A 16,862-nucleotide genomic window follows, 5' to 3' on the forward strand; every position below is an offset into this window, starting at 1 on the left:
ATCCACAGTGCTGAGCACATCAAAATATTGAAACCAGAACATTGAGCTTCTGAAAACAGCCGGTGGAAGGGGTGAAATGTGCCAAGCGGGAATGTATAGTGACATGATTTCCGGTAGCTGGAACGCATGCTGAGGCGGTGATCCCACTTGATATCAAATGCTTATACAGTCATATTTGTAAGTGTAATTGCATTTAATATTTCAATAATGTCAAACAGTATTATGCTATAAATATCTCTTCTATGATCATCCTTTATGGTAAAAATATATTGCATTGATCCTGACCATCACATTAAAAGAGTAGAGGAGGGCAAAGGAAAAAAGCTATCCAATTTATCTGGATATTAATATGCCATTTTGACTCTAATGCCTCGTACACACGACCGGTTTTCCCATCGGGAAAACTGCCATGACAGCTTTTGGCTGGGAAAACCAGCCATGTGTATGCTCCATCGCAGTTTTCCCGACATGAAAACCGTCGGGAATCCCGGCGGGAAAAATGAGAACATGTTCTCTTTTTTCCCAGCGTTTTTTAAGCCGGCAGTTTACTTATGGGGAAAACCTGCGGTGGAGCATACACACGGCCGGGTTTCCCGACCAAAGCTCTCATGGCAGTTTTGCTGCCGGGAACCTCGTCCGTGTGTAGGGGGAAAAAGCTACCGAGCAGGTTCTCGGTTTTCCCCTCGGTTTTCCTGGCGGACTTTTTACCCCCGGGAAAACCGATCGTGTGTACAAGGCATTAGAGTCAACCACCGCTGGTGAGTGAGGAAACACAGAAGGGGAGCACAGCACTGTGGATCCTGTATTGTAGATCCTGCATAAGAGGACAGAAATGTACACATGTATTTAAGAACAGTGCTGTGTTTTTGAAGGTGTTCTCTACAACCTACACTCAACCAGCAGCTCTATAATTTAGGTTGGTGAACACAATTACATACATCATCACTAGGGATGAGCCGAACACCCCCCGGTTCGGTTCGCAGCAGAACATGTTTACAAGAACAGGTAAAAAAAACGCAAACACTGTTAAAAGTGTGCTAATTTTAAAGGTTAATATGCAAGTTGATGTCATAAAAAGTGTTTAGGGACCTGGGACCTGCCCCAGGGGACATGTATCAATGCAAAAAAAATATATGTTTTATTTAATTTTTTTCGGGAGCAGTGATTTTACTGTTTGCCGACCAGCCGCCGCAGTTATACGGCGGCAGGTCGGCTCTGCTGGGCGAGATCACGTAGCTATACGTCATCTCGCCGAGCAGCCAATAGGGGTGCATGTAAACACACAGCTCCCAGTCCTGCCAGGGGGGGAAATGACTTATCGTCTGTTCATACAATGTATGAACAGTGATTTGTCATTTCCCCATGTCAGTCCCCACCCTTCAGTTAGAACACACCCAGGGAACATGATTAACCCCTTCCTCGCCCCCTAGTGTTAACCCCTTCACTGCCAGTGGCATTTTTATAGTAATCAATGCATTTTTATAGCACTGATCACTATAAAAATGCCAATGGTCCCAAAAATGTGTCAAAAGTGTCCGAAGTATCCGCCATAATGTCGCAGTACCGATAAAAATCGCTAAAATAAAAATATTAAGAAAAATGCCTTAAAACTATAAAACGCTATAACTTTTGCGCAAACCAATCAATAAACGCTTATTGCGATTTTTTTTTTACAAAAAATATGTAGACGAATACGTATCGGCCTAAACTGAGGATAAAAAATATATATATATATATATATATATTTTTGGGGGGATATTTATTATAGCAAAAAGTAAAAAATATTTTTTTTTTTCAAAATTTCGCTCTATTTTTGTTTATAGCGCAAAAACTAAAAACCGCAGAGGTGATAAAATGCCACCAAAATAAAGCTCTATTTTTGTGGGAAAAAAAGGACGCCAATTTTGTTTGGGAACCACGTTGCACGACCGCGCAATTGTCAGTTAAAGCGACGCAGTGCAGAATCGCAAAAAGTGGCCTGGTCTTTGACCAGTAATATAGTCCGGGGGTTAAGTGGTTAATAATGCTTAAAGTGAAACAATAAACGTGAAATATTCCTTTAAATTTCGTACCTGTGGGGTGTCTATAGTATGCCTGTAAAGTGGCGCATTTTTCCCGTGTTCAGAACAGTCCCTGCGCAAAATGACATTTCTAAAGGAAAAAAGTTGCGGCTATAATAAATTGTCGGGTGCCAGCAATACAGATAAAAGTCATTGAAAAATAACGGCATGGGTTCCCCCCTCCAGTCCAATACCAGGCCCTTTGAGTCTGGTATGAATATTAATGGGAACCCCAAACCAAAATTTTTTTGTGTATACAAAATTAAGCACTATTAAAATCACTGCTCCCCGAAAAAACTGAAGTTTTTAAAGTGTTTTTGGCATTGATACATGTCCCATGGGGCAGGACCAGGGTCCCCAAACACTTTTTATGATAATAACTTGCATATTAACCTTTAAAATTAGCACTTTTGATTTCTCCTATAGACTTTTAAAGGGTGTTTCGGGGATTTCAAATTTGCCGCGAACACCCCAAATTGTTCGCTATTCGCGAACAGGCAGACACCCTGTTAGAGTCAACCCGAACATCGGGCTCATCCCTAATCATCACTACATGCCAAGAGCATTAGTATATTATCATAATATTAATAGTTAACTTCCCCCTTACATCCAGGAGTGCTCAGAAGAGTCCCCCTACATCTATGTGTGCACAGCAGAGTTCCCCTTACCTCTCAGGTGGCAAAGCAACAGGGTGGAAGTCAGGAGGTGGAGCAGGTCTGGATAGAGTATGTGCAGTCCTCCTGTAATTTCTGGGGGAGGGGCAATTGCATCACTGGTTGTTAAGATGCTGGTGGTTCTAGCAACCAACCACAGCAAAGGAATGGGGAAATCTACACTGATGACTTGGGAAGGGTCAGAGATTGCTGGTTTCCGCATTATTATACAGACTTGGTAAACTTTTGCAGCAGGACGATTTCACCTTCAAGCTGTAGTTTGGAACCCCTGCTATAAGTTATTATGCTTTGCACTATGTGCTATTCAATATGATACTTTGGGAAGTTACATGATCAACATAAATCATTTCTTAGACTACATAAGCTGTGCTTGTAGAATCTGGAAAATTAAGATTCATACCTGAAGTATCCAATGATGAAGATAGCAACTGCTAATGAGCAAAATGAAATGGAGTATCCAACTGTGTACATAACATAAAGTCGTTCAAAAAATTCTCTCTGTTGACAAAAAAAAGGATATGTTAGACATATATTTTTTGTGTATACAAAATGTATATTACAGTTGTAAAATATGAGGCAATTACAGGTTTGAAGGTTGCATGCCGTAATGTAACACATGGCATGGAACTAAAAAGTAGTGTCAAACTTTCTTTCTTCCAGATTCTTTTTGAGATGCCTTGCCTTATGTATATTTCAAATATATCCCTGTTTAGTTGATATTTGAATTTTTTTGTAGGGCTTTGGTTTATTTTGTACAATGTATAAAAATCTTTAAATAAATAATTTATTGTAAAAAACTGTTTTAACTATCTTCATAATATACATCCTAGTTGTATTATTATTTATTACGTTTTAGCTTTTGATGAAAGATGAATGAGAACTGTTTTACGTGCCAAATAATTACATTTTTTTGTCTATTCAGTGCAGAAATTTACATTGTTTTACGAAAGAATCAAATATTACAACTTAGGAGAAGCAGCAGACTGATGAGCTAATTTGTCCTTCACTCTGCTCTATCCGTCTGTCAGCCTGTAGCACATTTGAGTGGCTCATTGTGTCCATTCTGCCTATTCCAGCCTGAGTTCTGCTGTACAAAGGGCTGCAAGATGCTGATACCCAGTCAAAATCAAATAATTGCACTAGCTGATTTAAACAATACATTTCATAACTGAACACATACCTGTGTTGATTGGTGTTAATTTTGCATTTTGTAATTTCTGGGGGATGAGGTTTGAGTTCACCTTAACCTTATTTTTGAGGTAGATCCCCAGGATTCATGTTCAGACTGAATCACTAACTATTGGTTGGTAGTTTGCAAAATCATGCAAAAAATTGGGAACAATTTATAATTCACTGGTTTGCCTTTGCCTCTGGTCAGGTGAGTACTAATCTGCAGCAATAGATAACCCTGCCCTACTTTCAATAAAAGGGTCAGCATGGCCAACTCATTCAGTCCAGGAGCAGGTCAACTCTTTCTAAAGAGTACCCAAAATTGGTGGCCAGGAGTGGCTTGCTGATAGCAAAGCATGATATACATACAGTTCTAGGAGATAACAGACAATTTTGCTTGACTTTGGACTGAGGTGCTCCGAAGGTCATCCATTTTATTCGAAGAGGCTAAAGGGACATGTTCAAATGCATAATTCATAGTGAAAATGTATTTATCCTTTAAGACAGCAGTAAGTCTAGCTCTGGGATTAGTTAAATTGATTATGTGACCCATGTCATATATCAGTTGAGCTATCTTGGTTGACCGCTTACATTTTAAACAATCCTGTGTAATTAAATTGTCAAAGGCCTTACATAAAAAATTAACCACTAAACAAACTGGTAATATGTTTGTGTTCATCTATTGTGGGGACTCTAAACCTAAAATTTGTATTAGACTGTACATTTAAGCAAACATATTTAACCACTTGACAACTGGGCACTTAAACACCCTTAATAACCAGACCAATTTTCAGCTTTCGGTGCTCTCACATTTTGAATGACAATAACTCAGTCATACAACACTGTAACCAAATGAAATTTTTGTCCTTTTTTTCCCACAAATAGAGCTTTCTTTTGGTGGTATTTGATCACCTCTGCGGTTTTTATTTTTTTCGCTATAAATGAAAAAAGAACGAAAATTTTGTAAAAAAATGAATTTTTCTTCATTTCTATTATAAGATTTTGCAAAAAATGAATTTTTCTTCATAAATTTGGCCTAAAATGTATACTGCTACATATCTTTGGTAAAAAAAAAAAAAAAATTTGGATATTATTTAGTCTGGGTGAAAGTTATAGGGTCTACAAGCTATGGTACCAATTACTGAAAATTGATCAATTTGATCACATCTGAAGTACTGACGGCCTATCTCATTTCTTGAGACCCTAACATGCCAGAAAAGTACAAATACCCCCTAAATGACCCCTTTTTGGAAAGAAGACATTCCAAGGTATTTAGAAAGAGGCATGGTGAGTTTTTTAAAGTTGTCATTTTTTCCCACAATTCTTTGCAAAATCAAGGTTTTTTTTTTTTTTTTTTTTTTTTCCACAAAAGTTTCATATTAGCAGGTTATTTCTCACACACAGCATATGCATACCACAAATTACACCCCAAAACACATTCTGCTATTCCTCCCGAGTATGGCGATACCACATGTGTGAGACTTTTACACAGCGTGGCCACATACAGAGGCCCGACATGCAGGGAGCACCATCAGGCGTTCTGGAACACCCAGACCAATTCTGACATTCCTCTCCTACATGTAAAAATCATCATTTATTTGCTAGAAAATTACATAGAACCCCAAAACATTATATATGCTTTTTTAGCAAAGACCCTAGAGAATACAATGGCGGTCGTTGCAACTTTTTATCGCGCATGGTATTTGCACAGCAATTTTTCGAACGCATTTTTTTGGGAAATAAAACAGTTTTGTGCTTTTTAAAAAAAAAAACATTAAAGTTAGCCCAATGTTTTTGCATAATATGAAAGACGAAGTTACGCCGAGTAAATAGATACCCAACATGTCACCCTTCAATATTGCACACGCTTGTGGAATGGCGCCAAACTTCGCTACTTAAAAATCCCCATAGGTGACGTTTTAAATGTTTTTACTGGTTACATGTTTTTAGTTACAGAGGAGGTCTGGGGCCAAAATGATTGCTCTCGCTCTAACGTTCGCAGCGATACCCCACATGTGTGGTTTGAACTCAGTTTTCATATGTGGGCGGGACTTACGTACACATTCGCTTCTGTATACGAGCACGCGGGAACAGGGGCGCTTTAAATATTTATTTTTTATTTTTATTGTTCATTTTACTTAATTTATTTTAGTTTGACACGTTTTTCCCCAAAAATAAATGTTTTGATCACTTTTATTCCAATTACAAGGAATGTAAACATCCCTTGTAATAGGAATATAGCATGACAGGTCCTCTTTACAGTGAGATATGGGGTCAATAAGACCCCACATCTCACCTCTAGGCTGGGAAGCCTGAAAAAAAACAAGAAAAAAAAACGATCCTGGCTTCGATCGCAGCGGTGAGTCAGAAGAAGCACCGGAGGGCGAAGGGAGTGGGGACGTCCCTTTTTGCCTCCCGTAAGAACGATCAAGAGGCGGAACAGCCGCCATGATCGTTCTTATGGTGTAGAGAATCGCCGGCTGAAAAAAATGATATCTGAATGATGCCTGTAGCTGCAGGCATCATTTAGATATCCCTGCACAAAGTCAAGGACCTCATATGACGTGGGCGGGAAGTGGTTAAAACACATTTTTTTCCCCAGAGTATTTTCTGGGTATTGCAAAGTATTGGCCGGGGTATTGCAGAGTATTGGTGCGGGGGTATTGCAGAGTATTGGTGCGGGGGTATTGCAGAGTATTGGTGCGGGGGTATTGCAGAGTATTGGTGCGGGGGTATTGCAGAGTATGGTGCGGGGGTATTGCAGAGTATTGGTGCGGGGGTATTGCAGAGTATTGGTGCGGGGGTATTGCAGAGTATTGTGTGGGGGGTATTGCAGAGTATTGTGTGGGGGGTATTGCAGAGTATTGTGTGGGGGGTATTGCAGAGTATGGTGCGGGGGTATTGCAGAGTATTGTGTGGGGGGTATTGCAGAGTATTGTGTGGGGGGTATTGCAGAATATTGGCCGGGGTATTGCAAAGTATTGGTGCGGGGGTATTGCAGAGTATTGGTGCGGGGGTATTGCAGAGTATGGTGCGGGGGTATTGCAGAGTATTGTGTGGGGGGTATTGCAGAGTATTGTGCGTGGGGTATTGCAGAGTATTGTGCGTGGGGTATTGCAGAGTATTGTGCGTGGGGTATTGCAGAGTATTGTGCGTGGGGTATTGCAGAGTATTGGTGCGGGGGTATTGCAGAGTATTGCGCGTGGGGTATTGCAGAGTATTGCGCGGGGGGTATTGCAGAGTATTGCGCGGGGGGTATTGCAGAGTATTGCGCGGGGGGTATTGCAGAGTATTGCGCGGGGGGTATTGCAGAGTATTGCGCAAGGGGTACTGCAGAGTACTGGCAGGGGGTACTGCAGAGTATTGCGCGGGGGTATTGCAGAGTATTGCGCGGGGGTATTGCAGAGTATTGCGCGGAGGTATTGCAGAGTATTGCGCGGGGGTATTGCAGAGTATTGCGCGGGGGTATTGCAGAGTATTGCGCGGGGGTATTGCAGAGTATTGCGCGGGGGTATTGCAGAGTATTGCGCGGGGGTATTGCAGAGTATTGCGCAAGGGGTACTGCAGAGTATTGCGCGGGGGTATTGCAGAGTATTGCGCGGGGGTATTGCAGTGTATTGAGCGGGGGTATTGCAGTGTATTGAGCGGGGGTATTGCAGTGTATTGCGCGGGGGTATTGCAGAGTATTGCGCGGGGGTATTGCAGAGTATTGCGCGGGTGTTTTGCAGAGTATTGCGCGGGTGTTTTGCAGAGTATTGCGCGGGTGTTTTGCAGAGTATTGCGCGGGTGTTTTGCAGAGTATTGCGCGGGTGTTTTGCAGAGTATTGCGCGGGTGTTTTGCAGAGTATTGCGCGGGGGTATTGCAGAGTAATTGCGCAGGGAAGGCAGAGCATTGCAGAGTATTGCGCAGGGAAGGCAGAGTATTGCAGGGGGTTAATGCAGAGTATTGCACAGGGAAGGCAGAGTATTGCAGGGGGTTAATGCAGAGTATTGCACAGGGAAGGCAGAGTATTTCAGGGGTTAATGCAGGGATGGCTGAGCAGGGATGGATGGATCTGTGACTGCAATGGTCACAGATCCATCCCACACTGCTGCTGCCATCCGCGCTCTCCTCTCACACTGTACCGATCGGTACAGCGAGAGGAGGGAGGAACCGGCGTCATCAGATGACGCCGGTTTGTTTACCTGTGATCGCGCCGTCATTGGACGGCGCGATCACATGGTAAAAGACCGGCGTTGCCGGTCAGTTACCGTGATCTGTGTAGCGCCGGGTCTCATAGACCCGGCGCGCACAGAATTTTCTGTGTGCGCGCCCGAGGCGGCGCGCATTACTGCTTCTGGTGGGCGCCGTTTCAGAACGGCGACCCCCAGTTAAGCAACCACCTTGCCGCCGTTTGTAGACGGCGGCTGGTGGTTAAGTGGTTAATGAAAATATATCATGTAATGTCATGTAAATTGACACATAAAGTGCAATTTACAAATATGTTCTTTATATTGTCAAATTATTGTTATAGTAATCAACCATTCCTGTGACAATGAAGTATCTTTATCAATTCCGTTCAATCACTCAGCAGGGAAGTGACTCTGAAAGCAGGATTTGAAGAGTGATTTTTTTTCTTTTGTAGTCATTTTTTTTCTGTGTAGTTGTTCAATGAAAATATGGTAAAGGGTTGGTAGAACTACAGTATAAATGTGTATGTATTTGATCAGTGCCTTCATTGTTCTACTTTAAAGCCAAGTTACTCTTATCGCAATTAGTTAACGACATGATGTAATACATGTTAAAAGCTGATAACTATATTAAAAACTTTAAAACAGTTGAACATTATACATTTAGAAAATATGATGTAGAATTTGACCATATTTACTAATATGTTAACATTTTTCAGAATACAAACATTAGATGACTGAAGATTCTATATATGTTTACAAGCCATCCTAATTTGGTCATACTGTAAAACATTCAAATAATAACATAATGTGAAAGTATAACTATAGACAAAACATGTTTTTTGGATTTTGGATAGAGGGCTGAGGGTTAGAACCCTTGTCATGTTTTTATTGTTGTCTGTGCCTCCATTAAGGAGTAGAGTCGTTGGTTTGATATTAAAACAAGAACCTAAAAATCATATACAAAAACAAAAGTTATAGATTTTAAAAAAAGGCAAATTTTGCTGAAATGGGGACATTTCTAAAAAATTAACTGAGAGGTTGGAGTAAAATGGCAGGAGTATATAATCAGTGGGCACTTTAAAAGTCTACCATTCTGGAAGCAACTAGATTATATGTCAGGCAAGTTAGTAAGAATAAACAGAAGAAAAATAATAATATGGTTCACTAAAGAGGTAAGTAGGATAGTAAATGAAAAAAATTGCATATAGAAGATTCAAGGAAACAGGAGGTGTAGACAAAAGGAGGCCAAACAAATTATCAGTGGTGCCAAAGCACAGAAAGAGGAGGAAATTGCTAAGTATATTAAGAAAGGAGATACAACTTTTTGTTTAGGTACATTAGTGATAGAAGGAAAAAATCACTAAAATGGAAACTGGGCACAACTCATATGTTGAGGGAGACCAGAATGTAGCAAACCATTTAAAGGAGAATTCCAGGCTGAGCTTGTTTGGTTAGACTTCTCCTAAGGGTCACAGAAGAGCAATTCGTTTTGCACTCATGTAACCCATTTTCAGCAGAGAGTGGTCTAAAGTCTGATCTCTGCTGGTGTCACTGGAATCAGTCCAGGCACCATGTCATCTTGACAATGAAGTCTGAATCAGTCAGGTGCCTGGACTGATGCCTGTCTCAGCCTTTCAGTGAGCCACTGAGATGGCCGATCCCCGCCCCTCCACAGCTCAGCGCTGCAGTGAGCGTGGAGGAGCAAAGAAGAAAGCTGCCGATTGACAGTCAGCAGCTCTCCTCTCGATCTGTGAGAACCGAGCCATCAGAAGTGTTCGATGTCTCGGTTCTCAGTTTAGAGATGCCGGGGGACAGATGCAGCATGCTGCATCTACCTAGGTAAGTATAAAAGGGGGAAAAAAATACTTCTCTTTCAAACGATTACTTTTGTTCAGTCTTCTCAGAAATAAATTGCACTAACGATAACATGTTGAGGAATCATATTGGTTCTAATAATGATGGTTCTGGAGACAGAGCTAGCAGAGGAACTGCCTCGGTTAACGCTAAATAAAGCTTTTTGGTTCCTGATTATAAGAGAACTTTGAGATATAGTAGTTGGACCATTAATTGCTCTTTTTACTCAATCTCTTCTAACAGGAGAATGACTGGTGGACAGCTAATATTGTGGCAATTACAAGGCAGTGAGTTTAACATCAATTGTAGTTAAGTTATTGGAATCAATCCTGAAAAGGAGGATCGTTGATCACCTAAAAATACACAGGTTTCTGGACCCAAAGCAGCATGGCTTTACTGAGGGCAGATCATGTCAGACTAATCTGATGTTTTGGACCAAGGTGGTGCTGTGTATATAGCATTTCTTGATTTCAGAAAGGCATTTGATACAGTTCCAAATAATGATATAATACAAAAGTTGTACAAGCTAGGACTTAACCCTTGGATGGTTCAGTGAATATGTAGTTGGCTAAAGGATAGATACCAGACTGTGTTTGGTAACAGGGTTCACTCAGAACAGAGACAAGACTAGTGGGTTACCATAAGGCTCTGTACTGGGTCCTGTTCTATTAAATCTATATGTAAGTGATATAACTAAAGGTTTGTTGGTCAAAGTATGTGTTTTTGCTGATGACAGAAAGGTGTGTAATAGGGTTGATTTCCCTGGAGCTGTCTGTAACATGGAACATAGTTTGGCATTACTGGAAGATTGGTCAAAGCAGTGGAGACTGCAGTTAATTTTTTCAAAATATAAAATAATGCACCTAGGGAAAAAATAATCCCCTGAGAGAGTATAACATTGGGGGGTACAGTGTTAGCCAGCACTACAGAAGAAAAAAAATTGGGGGTGCTTATTTCAGATGATTGCAAAATGAGCAAACAGTGTGATCAGGCAGTCATAAAAGCAAATGGAATTCTGGGATGTATTACTAGAGGCATCACCAGCAAGAGGAAGGAGGTCCTGATTCCCTTATATAGATTTTTAGTGAGACCTCATTTAGAATACTGTGTCCAATTCTAAATACCTCACTTACAGAAAGGTATTGATAAAATAGAACAAGTCCAGAGACGTGTAACAAAAATGGTAAAAGGTGTGGGTAATAAAACATATCGAGAACGACTTCAGGAACTTAATTTGTACAGTCTGGAGGAAAGAAGGGAAAGGGAAGACATGATTGAAACCTTTAATGGGTAGGTTCACCTTTACAGAAAAATCTGTAAGGTGAACTTACACAGGACCCCTTGGTCGTCCCCCAGTCCTGCTGACCTGGACCATGGCAATCTCCCACTCTAATCCCCAGTATATCCACATCAGGGGTCTGGGGGGGTTAAATATCCCTTAAGCTGAAAGTCCAAAAAGTACCTGGTCAGGAGGGATGTTTTGAAACATTCTAACTGGTCATAGTCGTCACATGGGCGGCGCCGACCAATCAGCAGCCGTATAGTCTGTCCTGTCAGCTATGAAGAAGACGCGTGGATGCTGAGGGGATTTCTAAGTATACCAGGACTTAGAACGGGAGATTGCTGTGGTCCAGGTTAGCGGGACCTGGGGGGGGGGGCAAGGAGGGGGTCCTGTGTAAGTTCACCATACAGATTTTTTTGTAAAGGTGAACTTAAAATTTAAATACATCAAGGGGTGAATAAGGTTCAGGAAGGCAGTCTTTTCAATATGAAACCAAAATCAAGAACATGGGGACATGACCTCAAACCAACTGTAAAACGAATCTTAGAAAGTATTATTTTACTGTAAGGGTAGTTGACGATTGCAATAAACTACCAACAGAGGTAGTAAACAGTCAACAGTAAATGGCTTCAAACATGCATGGGATAGACATATATAGTATCTCACAAAAATGAGTACACCCCTCACATTTTTGTAATGGGCCTAAGACCAGTATTCTAACATGAAAACGACCCCAAACAAGACAACAACTGCCTTGCTAAAGAAGCTGAGGGAAAAGTTGATGGACTGGCCAAGCATGTCTCCAGACCTAAACCCTCCCCGATCGGAGAACTCTATTAAAGTCCATGGCACCTGAACTTGAAAAGTCAAAAGTCCCCATTTTGAAGGCTTATATGCAAGTAATTGGCCATAAAAATGGTATGGGGTCCTAGGTGGCAACTCAAAATTCACTCCCAGGGAAATTTGTGATTCAGGACAGTAAGAGAGAATAAATATTCTTAATGTGGAGTGGACATAGACAGCAATAAAACATGACAATGGAGGTAAATGGCCTGGGGAATGAATGTTTAAAGGGGTTGTAAAGGTTCATCTTTTATTTTCTAAATTGGTTCCTTTAAGCTAGTGCATTGTTGCTTCACTTACCTTTTACTTCGATTTCCCTTCTAATTTGTTTTTCTTTGTTTGAATTTCTCACTTCCTGTTTCTCCTCAGTAAGCTTTCCACCATCATCTGAGTGGTGGAAAGTCATTTAGAACAGCTTACTGAACAGCTTACTGAACAGCTTACTGAGGAGGAACAGGAAGTGAGAAATGCAGACAAAGAAAACAAAGAAAAAAAACATTTAGAAGGGAAATTGAAGGAAAAGGTAAGTGAACCAACAATGTACTAGCTTAAAGGAATCTATTTAGAAAATAAAACACCTTTAATCACTATGCTTCAATACAGACGGCTCCCAGTAACTCACAGTAACTTTTGGCCATCACTTCTCCTTGTTAGTTCGTGTGATCCTGTCTCCTTCACACTTAAAAATGCACAGGTACTATTCTACGAAGGGGCAGCCCAGCAAACTGTCAAATTTCTTCAGTCCTGCAGAGCTTCAAAAACTCCCAAAATGGTGGCGGGCCAGCCAGCAGCGGCATGAGTGCCCAATGGAGGGGTGGCTACAGAAGCAGCTGTGAGAAGACCAGGATCATAAGCATTGGTAACATGTGTAAAACTGGTGAGTAAAAAAGCTAATACATCAAATACATGACAGATTGCACAGCCACAATTAACCCTATTTGTGGGGAATTCACTACTTACTTATCCTGCCTCTTATACTCCAGCTACTCACACATTTAAATGATATGCTTTTATTTATTTTTATTTCCTCTGCAGGATGATTTAGCTAATAATATAACCCATGTACAAGGCTTAATTGCCCATTTAGGGGAACATATAACTCATATAGGCCCATATCAAGTTAGTGGACTCTCATACTGACCATGATGACCAGTAGGATGACATTAACCTCCTGGGCGGTGTTCCCGAGTCTGACTCGGGGTGAGATTTTTGGGCTAGGATCGGTAACCCCGAGTCAGACTCGGGCTCGCCTCGCTGGATGTACAGGGAGTTTTACTTACCTTGTCCCTGGATCCAGCGATGCCACCGCGCTGTGTGAGCGAGCAGGTCCTCGCTCGATTCACACAGTGCCTCCGTGTGACGCCGATCTCCGTTCCCTGCGACGTTACGACGCACGGGGACGGAGAACGGCGCCAAATTCAAAAAAGTAAACAAACACTATACATACAGTATACTGTAATCTTATAGATTACAGTACTGTATGTAAAAAAAACACACCCCCCTTGTCCCTAGTGGTCTGTCCTGTGTCATGCATGTCATTTTATATAATAAAAACGTTTCTTTCTCCCTGCAAACTGTAGATTGTCCATAGCAACCAAAAGTGTCCCTTTATGTCAAAAATAGTTTTAGATCAGCTAAAAAACAGCGATAATAAATTATAATCACTTGCAGAATTGTGCGATAGCGATTTGTGGGGAAATTCGTCATAAAAAAAAAAAAAATGACAGCAACAATTCTGCAACTGAGCAAATTTCAGTGATTTTGATTTGATTACATTATTGAATAATTTTTATTATAATTATATTATTATTTGTTATAATTATTTATAATTATTTATTATATTATAATTTATAATTTTGTTTTTAAAAAAATGTCATACCCGGGATGCCTATTAGAAGCTTGTTTGGTCAGATTTAAGTGAGTTATTTCTAAAAATGACAGACCTACAATATAAAACGCCAAATTTCCTTGCAAATAATGGTACCGCTTTCAGCATGTTTTTTCTGAAAGAATCATACCGCCAGGGAGGCTAGGTGGATTAATGATATGATTCAGAGAGATCCCACAGAAATAATATTAACACGTAGAGTGCCATAGTCGATTACACAGGCACAGTTGGTTTACTATCTGACTCAAAACTTAAAGACTATGTTGCCTCTACAATTCCTTTGTAACTTGCTTAATTATTGACTGGGCACATAAAACTTCCAAGCCCAAACACTTTTTAAATAGTGTGCCTAGACAGATTTTGTCAAGGATGCATTTTTACCATAATACAGAAAGTCTCATGTCAACAGCAAGGAAAGTGGGCACACTTTCAGATTCCTACACCTCAGTGACATTGTTTGCTGACATCTCTGCTGCAACTCCACAGATGAGAAAAAGTTTTCTACTGTAATGAAAATCCTACAAGACCATCAAATTCCCTCTAGGTGAAGATTTTCTATTTAACTGCTTGTCACTTATAAAGAATCATCTGACTCAGTTGTATCCCCTGAAAAATACATAGCTATGTTGTGTTCCTGGGGAATGGCATCTCAAATTAAACGCTTTTCTACACTGAAAGCTATGCCAGTTCAGGTTACCAATGATTGGTCCTGATATATCAGTGTGAATCATTTTGTTATTTCTACCTTTTCTTTTTTATTGTTCTCTCTCTCCCAGGACTCAATATAAATTGGACTGACCTGTGAGTCATGCAAATGTGTGCCTTCTGTGGCTCTTCCTCTGTCTGTTTACCTTACAAGATGATGGGCTGAGAAGATCATCTTGGGTAGTATATTTATATAGTTACACTTTATATCTTCCCTAGCTTTTAGCGCCAATGTATGCTTTTTGTTTTTTTAATATAGTTTGGGAACCATTACAATCATTGCATGCTCTGTGATTATTATTAACTTCTTGCACTAATATTTTTCATGTTTCATCCTGGCATCTGTGCCTTTGGTAAATATTTATGCCTTATTAGGGTGTCCTCCTTGAATGTCATTGGACTAAATAGTCCCTATAAGCCCCACTTAAAACAAAAAGAGGCACTGATACAGAGATGTGACATAGACATGGGAACCCCAACACTTACACACCTTAAATTTCCTCATATTATTGCTGATTATGTTCAACGTTTTTATCGTAGTTCTCATAGCATTTAAAGATTCCCTCCCACTTCAATTGCACTATGTGGTAGTAGACCCCCCAAGACTGTTTCATTTTGGTAGTAGCAGATAAAGAAAACATACCATCATCTTTCATTACCCCATTCTGCATCACCGCTGTTCCGCTCTCACTGTGCAGCCGTGGGCAGCAGAGAGATCATATCATCTCTCACTGCCTGCCCTCTATCTGGTGACCCTGATGTAAGAAGGGGCTCTCTGGGGACCCTGGTGTAAGTGGGGGGCTCTCTGGGGACCCTGGTGTAAGTGGGGGGGCTCTCTGGGGACCCTGATGTAAGTGGGGGCTCTCTGGGGACCCTGCTGTAAGGGAGGGTCTCTCTGGGACCCTGATGTAACAAAGTGGCTCTCTGGGGGCCCTGATGTACGGAAGTGGCTCTCTGGGGACCCTAATAGAGGGGGACTCTCTGGGGACCCTGATGTAAGTGGGGGGCTCTCTGGGGACCCTGATGCAAAGGGGAGGCTCTCTGGGGACTCAGATGTAAGGAGGGGCTTTCTAGGGACCCTGATGTAAGAAAGGGGCTCTCTGGTGTAAGCAGGGGCTCTCTGGGGACCCTGATGTAAGTGGGGGACTCTCTGGGGACCCTGATGCAAGGGGGGGCTCTCTGAGGTAAGGTATGTATACTATACTCTAAACTTTTTTTGGTTGTCTGATTGCTTAATATTTAACACTTATTTTGAAAGTCCCTGAAAGAAGGTTTTATCTCAGGCTTTATATATGGTTTGCCCTTTCTTGTAATAGTGGCCCTATATGCTCTTATTTCATATGTCCATGTTTCTAATATTGGATCCTCATTGGAATTATTTTTTTAATTTCTCATATGTGTTATGTTTGCTCTGTTTTTTTTTTTTTTTTTATGATACTGTGTATCCTAAGATATTTATATTTATATTTGTTACAGACCAATGAATTTTCATACATAACTCCCTGGTAGTGAAGAAAAATGCATCATATTTGACATTTCTGGATCCTTATTGCTATGCTTATCGTGCAATAGCTTGATGTATAATGTTAATAATATGATGTTGCTGCAAAGGCCTGTGTATGTTCAAATATGGGAACACAATAAAACTTTAAAGGGTAAGTCCTCTTCTGTTGAAATAAAAATAGAAATAAATAAATAAAATATAGACTATACAATTGCAGCTCAAGTCATATTGTAAATGAATGTTATACAAAGTACCTTGTAATTTTCTGTATAATTCAATTCAGTATGGCTATCTGGAGGTATTCTGTACACAGAGTGTGTACAGATTGCCCCCTCCCCATAAACATAATTTTGTGCTTATGTGATTGGCTCATTGATTTTCCCAGAAGTCTATACTAAAATACAAGTTAGATTTCAGGCATCCCCTGCAACAAAAATGTCATTTTTGGTGAGATACTCCCAATAGAAAATCATGTCTAAAGGGATGCAATTTTTCTCATTAGAGCTCTGCAGGTGCAGAAGATGGTTGATAATTATGAAACCACTCCCATGCAGATTCACTTACCCCAAGGACAAAGACAAACACACAGGGATTGCTTTAGAATAACAAGAGGTAGGAGTCTGCCACAAAGTTTGTTTAAATCCTTGCAATGTACATAGATCACCCAGCGGGGAAGATTTTTTTCCTCAACAAAAGTGGAGTTACTTTT

General features: G+C 40.7%; 1 protein-coding gene across 1 annotated transcript in view; it reads right to left on the bottom strand.

The window, feature by feature from the left end:
- Positions 1–16,862, bottom strand: part of PTH2R (parathyroid hormone 2 receptor) — a 359,186-nt gene that overhangs the window by 247,939 nt on the left and 94,385 nt on the right. The window contains exon 5 of the mRNA XM_040358482.1: positions 3,135–3,232. Coding sequence (XP_040214416.1) covers positions 3,135–3,232 — 98 coding nt within the window. The remainder of the gene's footprint in view (positions 1–3,134; positions 3,233–16,862) is intronic.

This window comes from Rana temporaria, chromosome 6 (assembly GCF_905171775.1).
Source record: "Rana temporaria chromosome 6, aRanTem1.1, whole genome shotgun sequence".
Classification (NCBI taxonomy): domain Eukaryota; kingdom Metazoa; phylum Chordata; class Amphibia; order Anura; family Ranidae; genus Rana; species Rana temporaria.